The 16,807-nt window shown below is 38.1% G+C and overlaps 1 protein-coding gene across 1 annotated transcript in view; it reads right to left on the reverse strand.

Moving 5' to 3' along the window:
• Positions 1 to 16,807, reverse strand: part of Brinp1 (BMP/retinoic acid inducible neural specific 1) — a 196,361-nt gene that overhangs the window by 135,092 nt on the left and 44,462 nt on the right. Inside the window, exon 2 of the mRNA XM_051163228.1 lies at positions 7,583 to 7,850. Coding sequence (XP_051019185.1) covers positions 7,583 to 7,800 — 218 coding nt within the window. The 5' untranslated portion in view covers positions 7,801 to 7,850. The remainder of the gene's footprint in view (positions 1 to 7,582; positions 7,851 to 16,807) is intronic.

A 16,807-nucleotide genomic window follows, 5' to 3' on the forward strand; every position in this document is an offset into this window, starting at 1 on the left:
TTTCACCCAACTGAACATTCTCTAACAAAGAAAGAAACCCATTGGTCTGAGTTATGCCTTATTTGTTGTTATTTAGTTTAGTTTTGTGTTTTTTTCAGACACAGGTCATATATATTCTACTTGCCAAGAATACCACAGTCAGATCAGCACCTACCGGAATACCCAGAATAAAGAATACCTGAAGTGGATTATAGTTTTCCTTAAATCCTTCTGTAAGTCAATGCACAAAATGATTTACCTGCATTTCTGAGTGCCTGCCATAAAGTATACACCCATGTCTGAGCAGTGCATGGAAAATCCCTATTCCATTTGCCTCTGAAGTAAAACACTTTGGAATCTAACCTCTGCAATGAGGCCTACATTTAAATCACCCCAACCCAAACACCTGAAGGACCAAAGCTAACAACGTTTATTCTAATATTAATTTAAACATCTTTTAGTTTTCTTTTTTTTCCAGAAATACAAGTTTTTTTTTCAACTTTTACAAACTGATGTTTAGACTAAAATGAAAAATAAATTAATAATCAAAATAAACCTTAGAAAAAATTGAAAATTTCTGATTTCATTCCTGGCGATTAAAGATCAGATTCAGATGAAAATATTCAAAACAAATGTACACATGGTGGTGGGGCTTCCAAACCCAGATCTGAAGTACACGAATGGAACCCAGAACAGCACCACTCACTTAGAATCCAAGTGATCTGAGGCACTTTTTAAGCCATCTTCCTCATTAGAAGGAGATATGGTCAGGGAGATTTGGCCAAATATCATAAAATAGTCTAGCATTAACAAAAGTAATAAAAGCCATTCAGTAAGGAGCCGTGTGTTTAGGTTTCCTCATCACTTATATACTGACGTCACCTGGGAGGCAGCACAGCATAATAATAATGCAGTCCATTGCATCAGACTTTCTGTAATGCAATCTGCTCTGACATCAATTAACTTTTACCTTTTATAAATTGTATAAATGCAGATAATAGTAATAGAAATTGCAATAGATTATTGTGAAGACCAGTGGCAGTCATGTTGGTAGTGGCACAATACAATGCTAGACACTGAAAATAGCAATGTAAACATTTTAGTAACTTTCTCATTGATATAATACATCATAATTATTATTGTTACTTAAAGCATTATGTAATTATTTTTCCAGAAAATAATTTTGAAAACCACATGGACTGAAAATCATCACACTGATAGAAATATCAGTGGATAGTTCTATCCTATATTTATATTTAGATGTCAAGACTGCAGATAGAATCTAAGGCCAGCAACGTCTTTCATGTTCAGCCACAGTCTTCAGTATCCTGCATAGAACAGTGGTTGGCTTCCCTCTTAGATTCATTTATTAAATTTTCTGAGGACAGGAATGATGTCTTCCACCTAGTACATTGCGGACTCCCTCATTCATCGCCTCTTCCATATTTGGATCAACATTGTACAACAGTGAGTGAGTGCTGGGTTGGAACCATTTCTCATTTATATTTAGAATCAACCAAACAACACCATTCCCATCCATTTACTCAATGAGCTTTAGCATAAAACCTATTATAAATATTTTGTGTGAAAGACATGAAAGAACATCAGGACCACACTTTAGAGCATAGATTCACACAATTCTGAAACAGACATGGAAGATAGCTAAACAATTAAATTTAGTCTAGCAATGTTTGATTTATATTCAACTTTCAGTTGCATGCACTGAGCTCAAAGACAGGATCAGCATAAGCCACAAACCACTTCCATTGAAACCTTCATGGAAAGCTACTCTATACAAAAACCAGCTCTGTAGCACAGTGACCTTATTTACCACTGTCCTTCCTCTGACATGCTTCTGTAGACTCAAAGTGCACAATTGTACCATAATTCTCCTACCAAACCCACACTGTACATGGTTTTGTAATTTCACTGAACATGAAATTAACATGTTTTGGTTGAAGCCAAAAGATCAGGAGTTTAAGGCCAGCCTCCATCACACAGTGAATTTGAGGCCATGGGACCTTACATCTCCACCCCTAAATAAGAAAAAAGTTAATTTGAAACAATGCCTGAATTTAAAGCAATTACTAATGATTTCCAAGTGGATAAACAGGTAACAGAAAATATAATACACACACACACACACACACACACACACACACACACACACACACACACATCCTTTAAAAAAATACTCAACTCTCTTAGAAACATTAGAACAGAGGAAAAGACTCAATGTTTTCTAAACTTTCCTCTATAAAATTCCTAGTACTTTATTTTCAATCCTATTTTTTTGCCACAACTATACCAGAAATTTAATACCACTTCAGTATTTTTACAGATATATTTCTATTATTACACATATATACAATAATCTACCTACAGCAAGAAGAACCATGAAACAATCAGGAATTATATAAATGTTACATTCTTAGTGTTTTGATTATTTGTATTTGGCAACCTTGAAGAAAACATTTGCCCATCTTGGTGCATCTAAAACTCTGAATGTAAATCAGTATCTATGATATCTCACATTATGAACTTAAAACATCTATCTAGCCCTAAAAACATCTTAACCCCTAAACAACTAAGCTTGACTGTAAAACTAAAATGGTTATAAATGAGAAAAGTAAACCTCGGAAAGTGTAGATTGTTCATAGTCAAAGGGAGTCCCTCATTGTTAGGCAAGAAGCCAAGCAAATAAGCAGCCAGGACAGACACCAGACCAAATTCAGAGTTCATGTTGTAAAGTGTAAGAAACTTGGTTTAGATCCTAGCTTGGAGGCCCCCAGGCAGTGTGATGAGATCAGTCAAAATATGGGACCATAACAGAATTTCCCTCAGAGGATAGGTGTGAGCAATTGACAACGACCACAGTTGTGTACTTTACCTGAACTTAAATATGCTATTTGAATTATTTTATAATTTGTAGAAACAATTTAAATTTTACAAAGCATTTTCAAATATTCTGCACTTGACTACATTGTTAAAGCAGGGACAATTCTTTGTTTCTTCAAAGGAGAAGTTAGAGCAATGATAGGCATTCCTACCCTTGCTGTGATGAGTTTTTACTTATTCTTTCTTCTCTTCTATTGTTTGTGTTTATTCTAAGGCTCACTGAAAGAGTTGGTGCCTGACATGGATGCTCTCCTTTATTGCTTGCTTTTGGTCATCTCCAAGTTTGGAGCTACTAATACCAAATATTTACCAGATACTCCAAATAGAATACATTTTGAGTTGCCAGACTCTAAACCCAGGTTCTCTCCTACAGGAACTTACTATAGTATTAAGATGACAAAACATCACAAGATATGGAATTTCAAGATGGAAAAGGCCTTGGAGACTACCACCCATTGGTTATATGTCGAAAGTGCCTCATAGTTTCTATTACTTCATCAAAGAGTGCATAATTAAAGCAAGAGAGCTGAACAATTTCAAGGTTCTCTGAATTAGAAGTTTCTACCACTGAACTTTAGCTAAATCGAGTGACAAAAAACACCTCTGTTAGCGTCTTGTACTTCCCTTCCCTCAACCCTTCAAGCTCAACCTTCATACTGTCTGAAGTGGCAGAGTACATATCACACAATCTTAAATGACAACATGCACACCTGTAATGGCTTTGCTTGTGCAACCACAGAGGAAGGAGCTTCTGCAGAGATTTGATCAGTGCTGACACTGCAACTGGGGGTGAGTCCTCACCATAGACAGGATATGTACACAGGTAAGAAGAAGAGGGCTTTAACTTGCATAGGTAAGGAAGATGACTCTCTCTTTTTATTTTGTAGCTTCCAATTCACCCTTGGTAGTTACCTGGACTGTGGGGAGGAGGGAAATGATTGAGACAGAGGTCTCATTTCAGAAAAGCTCTCTAGCATTATACTTTGGCAGTCTTTTAGAATGACTCTTTTAGGAAGCAGTATCAGACTTCAGAATCTGTGTTACCACGCAGCAAGCAAGACATGCAGATTAAAGTGGGATTTGGTATTTTAGCGAAGTGTCACATAGGAAGGAAAAGGAATCAACTGACAGCAGCCCCATTGAGCAAGAGCTTGTTCGTACCTGCTCTGACCTGCAACTGGATGAGCATACGGCTCTGTATATCCATTTGCATGTGTTTCAGGCACAGATTACTCCAAAAGCCAATTCAATGGACACAGACTTTTATGACTTTCTACGTATATCAATTCTGGATGTTTTCCTTTGCAGAACTTAACATAAGTGCTTACATACATGGCTAATTAGTGTCACTCTCTCCTCTGAGAGGAATGGCAGTGTTCGTTTTGATCATTATTGTATCATCTTCTATAAACACAGTGCTGGATCTATAACTGTTGCTTAATAATCATTTCAGGATTAAATAAAGAATACACAGAATATCTAGATAACCAAGGGCTTGGCTTTTGGGTGGAATTCCATTGTTTAATTAATCATTTAACCTTACTTAAATCTCACATTTTATTTTAGAGCTATAAGAATCTTATGGACACCCCAAACTACCATGGTTAGGAGTCTTTTTCTTACTACTTGGTTGCCTCATCCAGCCTTGATATGAGGGTTTGTGCATTGTCTTACTGTAACTTGTTATGTCATGTTTGGTTCATATCCCTGGGCACTCTGCTCTTTTCTGAAGGGAGAAAAGGGAAGGTGCAGTCGCCAGGGGCTGGGAGGATTGGAGAGTGTAGAAATTGCACTTGAGATATACTAAATGAGAGAAGAATAAATAAAAATAGGTTTTAAAAACAATCTTGAAAACCAGCTCACTGAACTACTTAAATATTGGTTTCAAAATTGGATACCATTCCAACATAGACCCCATGTAAAAACAAATATTAAAGCAGATGCAAGCCTACTCTTTATTTAAGTGCTGGACAGAGAATCTCGTATGGTCAGACATTTTAGCTCTCTCTCCAGACTAAAGGGGTTCCCATAGTTACTTCAATCGGTTATCAGCAATTATAAGCACATTTATGGGTGTGGTTATAGAGTAATAATCATTCTTGGCTTCAATCCCATTTTCCAGATTTTCTGAGCTATATGACTTTATTCAAGTCACTCTTTAAACTCTTTTAAATAAAAAAAAAAAAAAAAATAGACAAACACCCCTTACTTTAAATGTGTCCTTGAGAGGCTCAAATGAAAGGTGTTATACTCAAAACAAATATGTTTTTATTTGATAAAACAGAGATAGAATGAGATACTTGAATCTCAAGGACTTATGCCATGCCCCATCTTCAACACCCTAAATCTCCAAATTATCTTGGATCAAGCATTTCAGAGATTGGCACATCCTCTCCAGCAGCCAACACATATGCATAATCCTTGGCTTATGTGTAATCACAAACAGAAATAGCTGTATTCTGCTAGAAATGGTTTTAAGACTCCAAATTTGAAGTGAAGCAGTTAAATATTGTTCTCAAGTAAATTGACAATAGTTCTCCCAAGAGGACACATTTTGAATCAATCATTATGTTAGAATTCTGATACTTTTCTTTTAACAGTAGAAATGCCAATATGTTTTTTATATTTGTACTCCATTTCCTTATTTGATCCACTTTTTTTTTTAAACAGTCCTTATTTTTGTTTTATTTTTTTAATTTTTAGGTTTTTGAGACTTGAATTCTCTGTGTAGCCCTGGCTGTCCTGGGCTCACTCTGTAGGCCAGGCTGTCCTCGAACTCACAGAATCTGTCTGCCTCTGCCTCCAGAGTGCAGGGATTACTGGTGTGAGACACCACACCCGTTGATCCACTTTATTATCATTTTTCTTTGTATGCTTCATTTTTTGTAATGCTCGGAGACACATTTCCTTTTCAGTTCAATGATTGTTTTTTATTCTTCACAGTCCATAGAAAGTCCACCCATGAACATAGACAGAACTGTTATAAGACCACGAGACATTAGTGCACAACTTTCACATAATAAGCATTTTCAATTGGGTGAGAATTCACACATCACTCATCTCCAGTAAAGAGAATCAGAAAATGGCTTGGCTACTTTCCGTATCATTTGGAAGGCCTAAGGTCTAAATGCAGGCCAACATTCTCCTACCGTGATATCTTACTTTCTTATTCTGATTGATTCAGAAATTCGAATTGTAATGGTGTTTTCTCTCTGGACATTAAGACAAAAGTTGTAGAGTGGTTTCTGTGCTTCTTATTCTCAAAGACAGTACTCATTTTGTGTTTATGATAACAATCATATAACAAATGTAAACCTGAACATCCATGACATAATTTTATGTTTCACATGTGTATGCATGTGAGTGAACACACACATGAATATATAATACTAAAAGAGGTTCCAATTATTTATATAAGGACTTGTATAATTCAAATTAGTTTTATATTCCAATTACTAAAGAAATAGAGGAATGTCTTCTAATTGAAAATGATCCATAATTAATGAGGAGCAAATCTAGCATTTTGTAGATATGCCAAAGATATAATAGTTAAGTAGAATATAGAAACTTAGAAAAGTACATGAAGAAAGTATCTCTGGTGGTCGAGGATCGCAAAACAATACTTCAAGGGATGACACTTAATTATCTTGAGTGTATTGAATTAAAGTAAACAAATATCTGTGTCATGCTCTCCTGCCTTCCTATCTCTTATCCCCCTCCTGCTCCAAAGCACCAAGTAGAATTATCTCTGAAGTTGACTTACATGTCTGTAAATAGAGTCTCTCAAAAGCAGCCCAATTGTTGTGAATCCACTTCCCAAAAAATCTCAACACCAAGTAAAAGTAGCTTACAGGACAGGAGACAGTAGCCCAGAGAGATTCTGTCACAAGCTATTGCCTATTGTTCTAGTCGGATGCTCTGAGAGGCAGTTTCTATCACTGTTACATTTTGTCTGTACCAGTCAATTTCCCACTCATTTCCGCTCCTGATTACTCCCTATAACTCAAGATGTTGCACAAACGTAAGTTATCTGTCCCTTCCTCAAGTTTTCTATTTTGTATGACTACCATGATATGCACATAATCAAAGTAGTTTTCTCCTATTAACCTTTCTACCATGCATGTATAATGTAGACTCATTTACTGAAACCTCAGAAGGTCCCTCCTATAGAGACCATGGTCCCTTTTGGTTGAGTAATTACAGTAAGTTAGTATTCAGTTTAGAGACTTGCTTAAGAAGACGTTCTTCACTGAATGTCTCTACTTTTCCCCAAAATTCATGAGTATGGTGATAAAGCTAGATTCATTAGTAGTATTTGGAAAAATGAGGAGTGTTATGTTTATTAATATTGGTAAAATAGGGATTAAGTACAAGTTCTACCACTGTAGGAATTATTTTTGGGTGCCAGACTTAACCTGGTTTAGACTACAGCAAACAAACAAAATCCACATCAAAGGAACAGAAAAATTAATTGAGACACTTATAAATATCATCACTAGCCCACTAAGTCTTCAATTAATACTGGTTATTTGAACTCATCACATTAATGTTTTAGGAAATGTTTAATAAATTCAACTAATAACCTATAGCAAGGTCACAGTATTTGACCTAGAAGCTTCAACACAGCCAGGAAAATGGTAACAGCGCACAGTCTTCCCTAAACACAACACGAATGAAAAGCAAAGACCCTCAGCGTAAATCTTACCTGTATATTTTATATCTGGTTGTAAATCCTTGACGGTGTCTTTCCACAAAGGATAGGTAGCTCCTGGAGTGGTGGAAAGGCCCCCTGTCTGAAATAAGCCAATCAAATTCCTTGGAGACATGTTGGTCTGTCCCAGCTGGCTCCTGGTGGGAGGGCTGCACTGAGATAGGGCCCCATACAAACAGGAAGTAGAGGAGCTCAACAAACCTCCAGTTCATGCTTTTCTGCCGGCCTTTTTCCTCTCATTCTTGCTCCATTCTGTGGAGTCCTGTAGAAAATAGAATCAAGGAGACAAGAAGGAGAAGAAGAAGGGGTAGAGAAAGACAGTAGAAAGAAAAAAAAAGAAGAGATTAACATATCTTCATCTGTAGAATGCTTTAATGCTCATAAAAGCATTGCTGCCTTGTCAAAAGCAGAGGATCTGTACTGAACAGAGCACATGGTCTTGCCTTGCTTTACTCTTGCTTGCGCATGCAATGTGAAGGTATACAAACTGCATAGGCTATGGCGCATAGGATCCTCACATGAAAACTAAGGACATGTCTAAGGGCTCATATTTCAATAATTCGTGCATAAAAAATGTCCAGGTATATGTATTTTAAGAGTGAATTAAACAAATTAATGCAGAAACAGCGTTCAATACATCCATGTAGGGTTATGTGACAGAACTCTGTCCCATGTTCTGCCTTAAACAAAAACCTCTCTCTCTTTATTACTGAGACTTGATGAGCAAGAGCCCCTTTCTTTTCTATTATACCATAGGAAGAACACACGTAGCACTTGTTTTGTTTTTCTTTAGTCAATAATATGCACACTGTCTTATGATGCTCCAGCTCCTGCCTATTCAGGCAGGATACCTTGAAGACTGAGAACTCTTACAACAGGATAGCGTCCACAAAGCTCAGTGGAATGTTCTGGACACTTAAGGAAGCGTTTGAACAGACTATTCATTTATTGGCTCCTATAAACTTCAGAATATCCTAAACTTTTGAAGAGTACACTAATAGTCAAGGGTTTGGGAGGTATGCAAGTCTTGCCAACCTCTTTAGTTGGGCAACGTTACAGCCCAGTGACACTCTATTGGACAAAATTTTAAGTTCAAGAGAGACTTTACATGATCATATTTTTTTTTTCCTGAAGCAAATCACAGGAAACATCCAGATTTCAAAAAATTTAAAACTTTAACTTTGTCATACTACTTTGTCAGGATGCTAGCCTAACAAATATTTTCTTGTCCCACCATTTTTTCTAAATAAGTTTGCCATATTCCACATTGGAAAGGTAATACATCTATAAGTTACATAACCTATAAACAGAATTTTTTCATGAAAGTTATTTTGTTTCTTTTCCTCATCTATTTAATGGGGATACATGGAGTAGCACCATCATGGTGACTGAATCACACAATTAAGGACGCAGCACTCTCTCAACACCCAGGACAGAACAAGTGGTCAGTGGGTGGCATGAATGATAAGCAGAATTGTCATGATGATAATGATATTAATATTGTCAGGTCTTAATAAGTGTTCAGTGGTATGTCATTTATCAGAACGAATGACTTGTTATTGTCAACTTCATACTCTTCTTGGACACTGTACTTTATTCGTATGTCTGAATGAAGCCCTACACATAGTCTTGGAAGTCATCTGAGGTCACATACTTTATCTGTATTTTTTTTATGTCTTTAAAAAGCTGTTCTTCTGTTTTGTCCAGTCCATTTGATTGGCTTATTTTCTAAAACTCTATGTCAGATATGATTGTCTTGCATTATATTTTTTTGTTTTATGGCTGTCTTGTTCATTGGGCTGTAAGCCTTTAGAAAGAAGGCTTTAGAAAGCAGTTTTTTTCCTAGCCATGTGACTGTGAACTTTGACTTTTATGGATACCATTTTAAAATATGATGAGGGCACAAACATTGCGTGAAGTGTAAAACCTATACACATGATTAAGTACACCTTATTTGGCTAGTCTCCCAGTTGAATGTGGAAAGCCAGTAATGCTAGAAAGAAGAAATCAAAGAGAGAAGGATGTCTGCACAATTGAGTATTTTCATTTATTGCTCAATTACACTATTTTATCATGAGATGCCACACACACAAAAAAATCTGCCTGTCGTTGCAAGCCCCAGCTGTCAGGGCAAGGGAGGGAGGCATATGTGCAGAGTGTGAGCTGGAAAAAGCTGCAGCCTGAAGTTTTGTTCAGAGCCTAAACAAAGCTCTACATGGTGAGTACAGAACTGTATCAGCCACAGCTGCCAAGACTGTCTGCCAGATCCCACCAGAGTGGCAAGTAGGGGGTGGGAGTGGTTGTCCCGAGATCCATGGAGTGAACTACAACATGCTGGAATCACACTGTGCTACCCATACCGACTTCTACAAAGCGTCTGCTGTGAGTGGGTGCAAATGGGAGCCTGGGGCAGGGGGGAATGTTTAACTGTTACTGTGAGGAAACAGGATGCAGAGCATTGCAGCTTGCAAAAGGTTATATATCTAACACTGTCACTGTGTGTGTGTGTGTCTGCGTGCACACATGCATGCATTCATATGTCCACACACATGGGCATACACCTGTGTGCACTTTCTCTCTCTCTCTCTCTCTCTCTCTCTCTCTCTCTCTCTCTCTCTCTCTCTCTCTCTCTCTCTCACACACACACACACACACACACACACACACACACGGAGAGGGGTCAGCCTGAAATCCTGGTAATAGCTAAAATTTGACTGCTCTAACCCAGTGCTTCACAAGTACGTGCCATTTACTCCCTAGGGAAATCTTTGATGGCCACAATTAAAAGAATGTTCTTATTGACATCTTATTGATAGAGGCCAGAGTTGTTGAAAAACATCTCAACATATTCTGAGCCGCCCCTTACAAGGACAGGGTACGAAGAGATATCAGTGGTTCCAAAACAAGACTCCCTTTCACTGTATTTTACAATAATCACAGCAACATACGGTGATGCCTGTCTTTCGGTTTCTGGTAAGTCGTTTTGCTTTCTGCCATTGTCTTGTTTGGGTAATGCATCTATATGCCTCTATCTGAGCTTTTTAGTTTTGAATGTCTGTGATTATCTACATTAGAGGAAGCTGTGAGGTCAGAATGTATCTCTGTTGACTTAGAAGATCACAATAGGGCCTGAGACTACGTCTCAGTGGTTAAATGCTTACCTAGTATGCTTTAAACCTTGGGCCAAATCCCTAGTGTAAAACCAAGGAGAAGAAGCTGGGTAAGCATCTATTAATGAGCCATATTCATGTTCTTATACAAGTAAGAAAATCTGCATTCTGGCTCCCAGCAGCCAGCCCTGTAGTAGTAGTAACAGTAGTAGTAGTTATTAATAGTAGTTATAGTAGTAGTTAGTAGTAGTGATTATAATAATAATAAAAATAAAATAACAACAACAACAACAACAACAACAACAACAATAATAATAATAATAATAATTATAATATCTAGTGTAGTCTTGTGTGTCTATAAGCTCAGCTCAGCTTTAGGAGGCAGAAACAGGAAGATCTTGTTGCCTGGTAGTCAGCCAACCTAGAAAATTAGTGAACTTCCAGATTCAGTGAGAAATCATGTTAAGAAGATGGCTAAAGTAAGACACACAAGTCCACATACACATGCACTCAAGAACATATCTACACATACATGCCATACACACAGCAAACAAACACACAATTAAATGAGAACATGAAAATGATCCACAATGCACTACAAGTAAAAATGAAGGTTTCAAAAAAAGTGAGGTCTAGTAGAACAAAGATTAGCACTTCAATTTCTTACAGGTTGTTGTATGAAATATTATGATTGTCTTATTCAATTTATGCAAAGATTGTTAACACTAACACTTTTTTAATTTTCATTTATTATAATTTATTCACATTACATCTTAATTGTTTTCCCTTCACCCATATCTTCCCATTTCCACCCTAGCTCTCTCTTCTACCCTATTCCCCTCCCATAGATCTCTGACAGAAGTGGATTTCTTCCCCCACAATATGACTACAGCCTATCAGGTCTCATCTGAATAGCCTCTTCCCCTTCCTCTGTGTGCCACTGGTCCTCCCTACCAAGAAAGGGGAAGTGGTTAAATTGGAGACACCAGTGTTCATATCAGAGGTAGACCCCATTGTCCCCACAACCGTGGAGAATGAGCTGTCCATTGGCTAGATCTGAATAGGGGCTCTAGGTTATTACATGCATTGTCCTTGGTTGGTGCAACAGTTTGTGCAGGCCTCCCTGGGTCCAGACCTGCAGGCCTTGATGGTCTCCTTGTGGGGCTCCTGAACACTCTTGGTCCTTTCATTGCCCTATTCTTCCCACCAATTATTCAGGCTCTAAGATCAACTATTAATAAATAGGACCTCAGAAACTGTAAGGCAAAGGACACTGTCAACAGAGCAAAACAAAAGCCTATAGATTGGAAAAAGATCTTCACCAATCCTACATCCAACAAAGAACTAATATCCAAAATATATAAAGAACTCAAGAAATTAAACACCCACCAAACCAAATAACTCAATTAAAAATGGGGTACAGAGGTAAACAGAATTCTCAACAAAGGAATATCGAATGGCTGAGAAACACTTAAAGAAATGTTCAGTGTCCCTAATCATCAGGGAAATGCAATTCAAAACAAGTCTGAGATCCCTCTTACACCTATCAGAATGGCTAAGATCAAAAACTCGAGAGGCATCACATACTGGTGAGAATGTGGAGAAAGGGAAACACTCCTTCATTGCTAGTGGGAGTGCAATCTTGTACAACCACTTTGGAAATTAAATCTATCACTTTCTCGGAAAATTGGGAATAGTGCTACCTCAGGACCCAGCTACACCACTCATGGGCATATATCCAAAAGATGCTCTACCATACAATAAGGACATTCACTTAACTATGTTCATAGCATCTTTTTCCATAATAGCCAGAATCTGGAAGCAACCTAGATGTTCCAAAACCAAAGAATGGATAAAGAAACTGTAGTCCATTTACACAATGGAATACTACTCAGCTTTTAAACAAGAAAATATTGAAATTTGCAGGCAAACGGGTGGAACTAGAAATGATCATCCTCAGTGAGGTAACCCAGACCCAGAAAGACATGCATGGTATATACTCAGTTATAAATGGATATTTGCCCAACATAGATGTTCTCTGAGATACTCCTCCCAGTGAAGGATCAGGACAAATGCTGGGACTAGCTGCTTAACACTAGCTCTTATGAGCATTTCAGATAACATAAGGTCAGTTGGCTGACAGTTATTTACCATTTACTATGTACTTGCCTTTCTCAGATTCCCTGTTTCTTGAATCCAGCCTTTGCATCTCTGTGTGGTTTATTTGCTGTGAAAGTCATTTTGAGAAAAGCAACATGCATTGTATAAGCACTAGTCATATGACAGGACCTTTTTTATTTGCTTTTATGATCTTGCTAGTGTGAAAAGGAGAGAAGACAGAGAAAATTCAGGAAAGGAATGGTTACATAATTGAACCACTACTGCAAAACTGGCAAATACCACAATCAGTAGGAAAGACTGCATGATCTAGTTTAGAGCAAGTCACATGTGGCTGGTTATTAATCATCAAATGTGACTAGTCTCACTGCAGATGTGCTACCGATATGAGATAGACATGTATAGCAGTTGGACAGCTTGTGGGAATGAGGCTGTGTAAAATACTAGGCCTCACTGAAGACTAATAATGGTGACAAGCCAAAATATTACGTTGCATGTATTAGATTCAAGGGAAATTATTAGAGTGAATTTCTTTTACAACAATTTAAAATTTATTTCTGCTAAGAACTTTAAAACTAGACACGTGACCTCCACCCTATCTTTCTTCCTCACTGTGAGACTACAGTGAGGCCTTGTGCTATGTGTCTTTGCATCAGAAGGCAGCATGCACATCTCCTCATTTCTATGCATACTGAGGAATTCCCTTCACTAAGACTCATACCTCAGTGAAGCCACTGTCTACAGGCATCCTACTTCTAGCATCAACATATATTTTACAAACAGAAAGCCCTATGCTCCAGGATCATGACTGCTGAGTCATCCATCATAGAGCCAGCCCTCAGCATCTTCTAAAATGAATTTGAGAATAGTTGATCTTCTAAATCACTCACAAAGGGAATTCTTGCCAGTGGGATTCACAGGCTAACAATTCAGGGCTAGTTGTGGGCCAAGGGCTCCCCTTGATCCTCATAACTTGCAAGGAGTTGCAGGTGCCCATGCTGTGTTGACCAAGAGAGCTAGCACAGGCTGAAGCCAGAAGTTGATTTGATGTCCATGGCTGAATTGAGCTGGTCATATATGTGCATTATCATGATATGAATCAAGTTCAGCACCCACATTATATTCTAAATATTGTACTCCAAATTATTAACATCAAAGCCACACACAGAAAAGAAAAAGATAACAAATGGTCCCCAGCAGCCACTTCCAAGATAATCCTATGGAGTCTATACATGGATTCGAAAAGTCACACACTGGACCAGAGGGCAGAAAGGAATGCCCCTATTCCTGATTCAAGATTCCCTGAGCACCTGGGTAAATAATTACATCTGAAGGTAACACACAACTTCTTCTGGCTCCAAGTGAGCCTTTCTGGTGGTCTCAACAAGGCTTTTACATCTTGAGCCAAATTGTCTCATTGACATGCAGACCTGAAAAGCTGAAGGAACATGGCTATGTTAATTAACTCCCCTGAGTCTTCCTTTTCTGCATCTCTCAGGGTACCGATGGAAACTTAATAGGATGGTTTAACCGTAGCTCTTTCAGCTTTGATTTTTAGCTGAATCATACAGCCATAGAGGTCTTTGGTCACCATATAAGATTTACCAAACAAGCAGCCAAACTGCACTTTGAGGAATTCTTAACCTCTCACCTACATTAACATCATAAAACATCTTTAAGACTAGGAGTTAGATTTGCATGGAAACTGACAGTGCAGAGCTGTCCCACCCACTCCCTAAACTCTTCAGGGGGTGAAAAGGGGATAGAAAGCCTGCACCTCCAGCTTCCACAGGAACACTCAAACAGCATGCTAAATGTGCCCTGCAGCTTAGGGGAACATGGTAGAGTGCTGCCTATCTCATGCCAGAGAATTCTTTAAAAAAAAAACCTAAAAAGAGGAGTTGAAAGGAGCAGAAGAGCTGGGAAATGTCTGTCTAAGTCATGGGTAAAAGGAATGTGCAGCCCCCTCTTTCCTCTGAATTAGAGACAGGCCACATGTGAGAGCAAGTCAGTTGAGGTTACCAGGCATCCAACCTCAGAGGGAGAAGGGGTACCAGTAAAAGGAAAATAGGATGGCCCTGCCATTTACCCAGGGTCTAACAACAAGGCGCAACAATGCAGCTGAGAAGAAATATATTTTCCCACATCAAAAGAATCAGTAGCCAGAGAAACAGGTGGAAGCAAAGACGCTCAGATATTTCAAAAATGTTGCTAAGGGTAGGTTCATACCACAGGGCATGGGGACACATCTCTATGATCTCAGGACTTAAGAAGTGTAGGAATAAGAATTTCAAGGACCAAGCTAGCCTGTACCATAGCAACAATGTTAGCCAAGAGTTTAGAGTACCAAAATCATGATATCAAAAAGGTCAAGGCATGGAAGAGCTTCCCACTTTTCTTATTTCTCCATTCTTTACCAGAGTCCATGTCTCAAGGATATCCTGAAGTCAGACATCAAGTTTAGCAAGGAAGAAAAGGCACAGTGAAAGAGACTCTGGACAGTGAAATCTCTAGCTGTAATAAAATGATTTATCATTCTGTGGTAGTATTCTAAATTATAATGAGACAGAAACTTGCCGAGAAAGATAATTCCAAGAATGTCCTTGCCTGAGACCATCAGCGTTGGAATCTTGGTTCCTGTTTGCTGTCCGGGAACCTAATGTCCTGTTCCTAAAGACTGTGCACGTGTACACGTGTACATGCTAAAGCTGAGAGGAGGCACTGGAGACCTGGTTCAGACAACTGCACTAAGCAGTTTTCCCTCCACCTGCCACCATACCTCGCCACAGTTTCTGCCAAAAATCCTTTAAAAGGACCTCTGACTAAAGCTGAACTGTGTCCTACTCCCTAGGACTTGTCCTGCAGTATAAGGCAAGTGGTTTCTCCTTTTCTTTTAAATTCCATATACTAAGATAATTCTTTCGAAAACTCAACATGCCTGATCGAGGAATTTCAGTCTTTCAGTTTGTAACACAAGAACCAAAGACCCCATGTGGTAACCTTAAAGTTCCCAGGACCTTAGATCCGCAAGCTAAGCATAAAAGCTGAAAAAGGTTCCACCACTCTCATAAACATGCCAGCATTCCAATATTGTTTCAAGGTTAATATCTGAACAAAGATCACATATGAAATAGAAGTGAACTGAAATGTTTTAAAATATATAGTATTGTTTATATTATGTATTATATAAATATTATATATTATATATGTCATGTGTACATTATATAAATATATATATGGTGTGTGTGTGTGTGTTTAATGATCCATACACGCAAGTAAATATCAGAGGACAGCATGCAGGAATGAGTTTTCTCCACTCACTATGGAGAATCCAAAGAGCAAAATAAGGCCATCAGGAATTGAAGCATGCACCCTTACTCTATGATCCATGTCACCAGCACAAGAATTGTTTTTAAAGTAACCTTAAGATATATAATATTGTCTGCACTTTTATCAAACTATCAGAAGAAATTTTATCTCAAAACAGGTTAAATAGTGAGAGTCAATCATTGCACCGATTTGTTTGTTTTGCAATCTTACCCTATGTATCATATTTAACCAAAGTAAAGATTTCATTTAAAACACAACTCAGAGCCCACTTCAGTGTAAAAGCCCAATTAACTCCAATTACAATTTGCTAATCAGGACATACAGGGAAAGAAAAACTACTGGAATCTCTGTTACATATGTTTATAACCTATTTCCAAACTTCACTTCAAATATCAGACAGGCATAAGCTACCAGAAGCACAGGAGTGATGAACACAATCCTGAGAGCATGCTGAGCCTAAGGGCCTTCTGCACATAAAGACTACTGTGAGCGTTGGTATTTATTGGGTCTGAGTAATACATAGCTGGTAGTTATATTATCCAGTTGTCACCAAAGCAATGGGCATGTGGCTTAAAAATGACCCTCCTCCTCTACCACAACAACTGTGGATTAATAATTGGAACAATTTGAGGCAATGTGAGCAAGAAAATGGCAGAAGACT

The sequence above is a fragment of the Acomys russatus genome, chromosome 2 (assembly GCF_903995435.1).
Source record: "Acomys russatus chromosome 2, mAcoRus1.1, whole genome shotgun sequence".
Taxonomy (NCBI): Eukaryota; Metazoa; Chordata; class Mammalia; order Rodentia; family Muridae; genus Acomys; species Acomys russatus.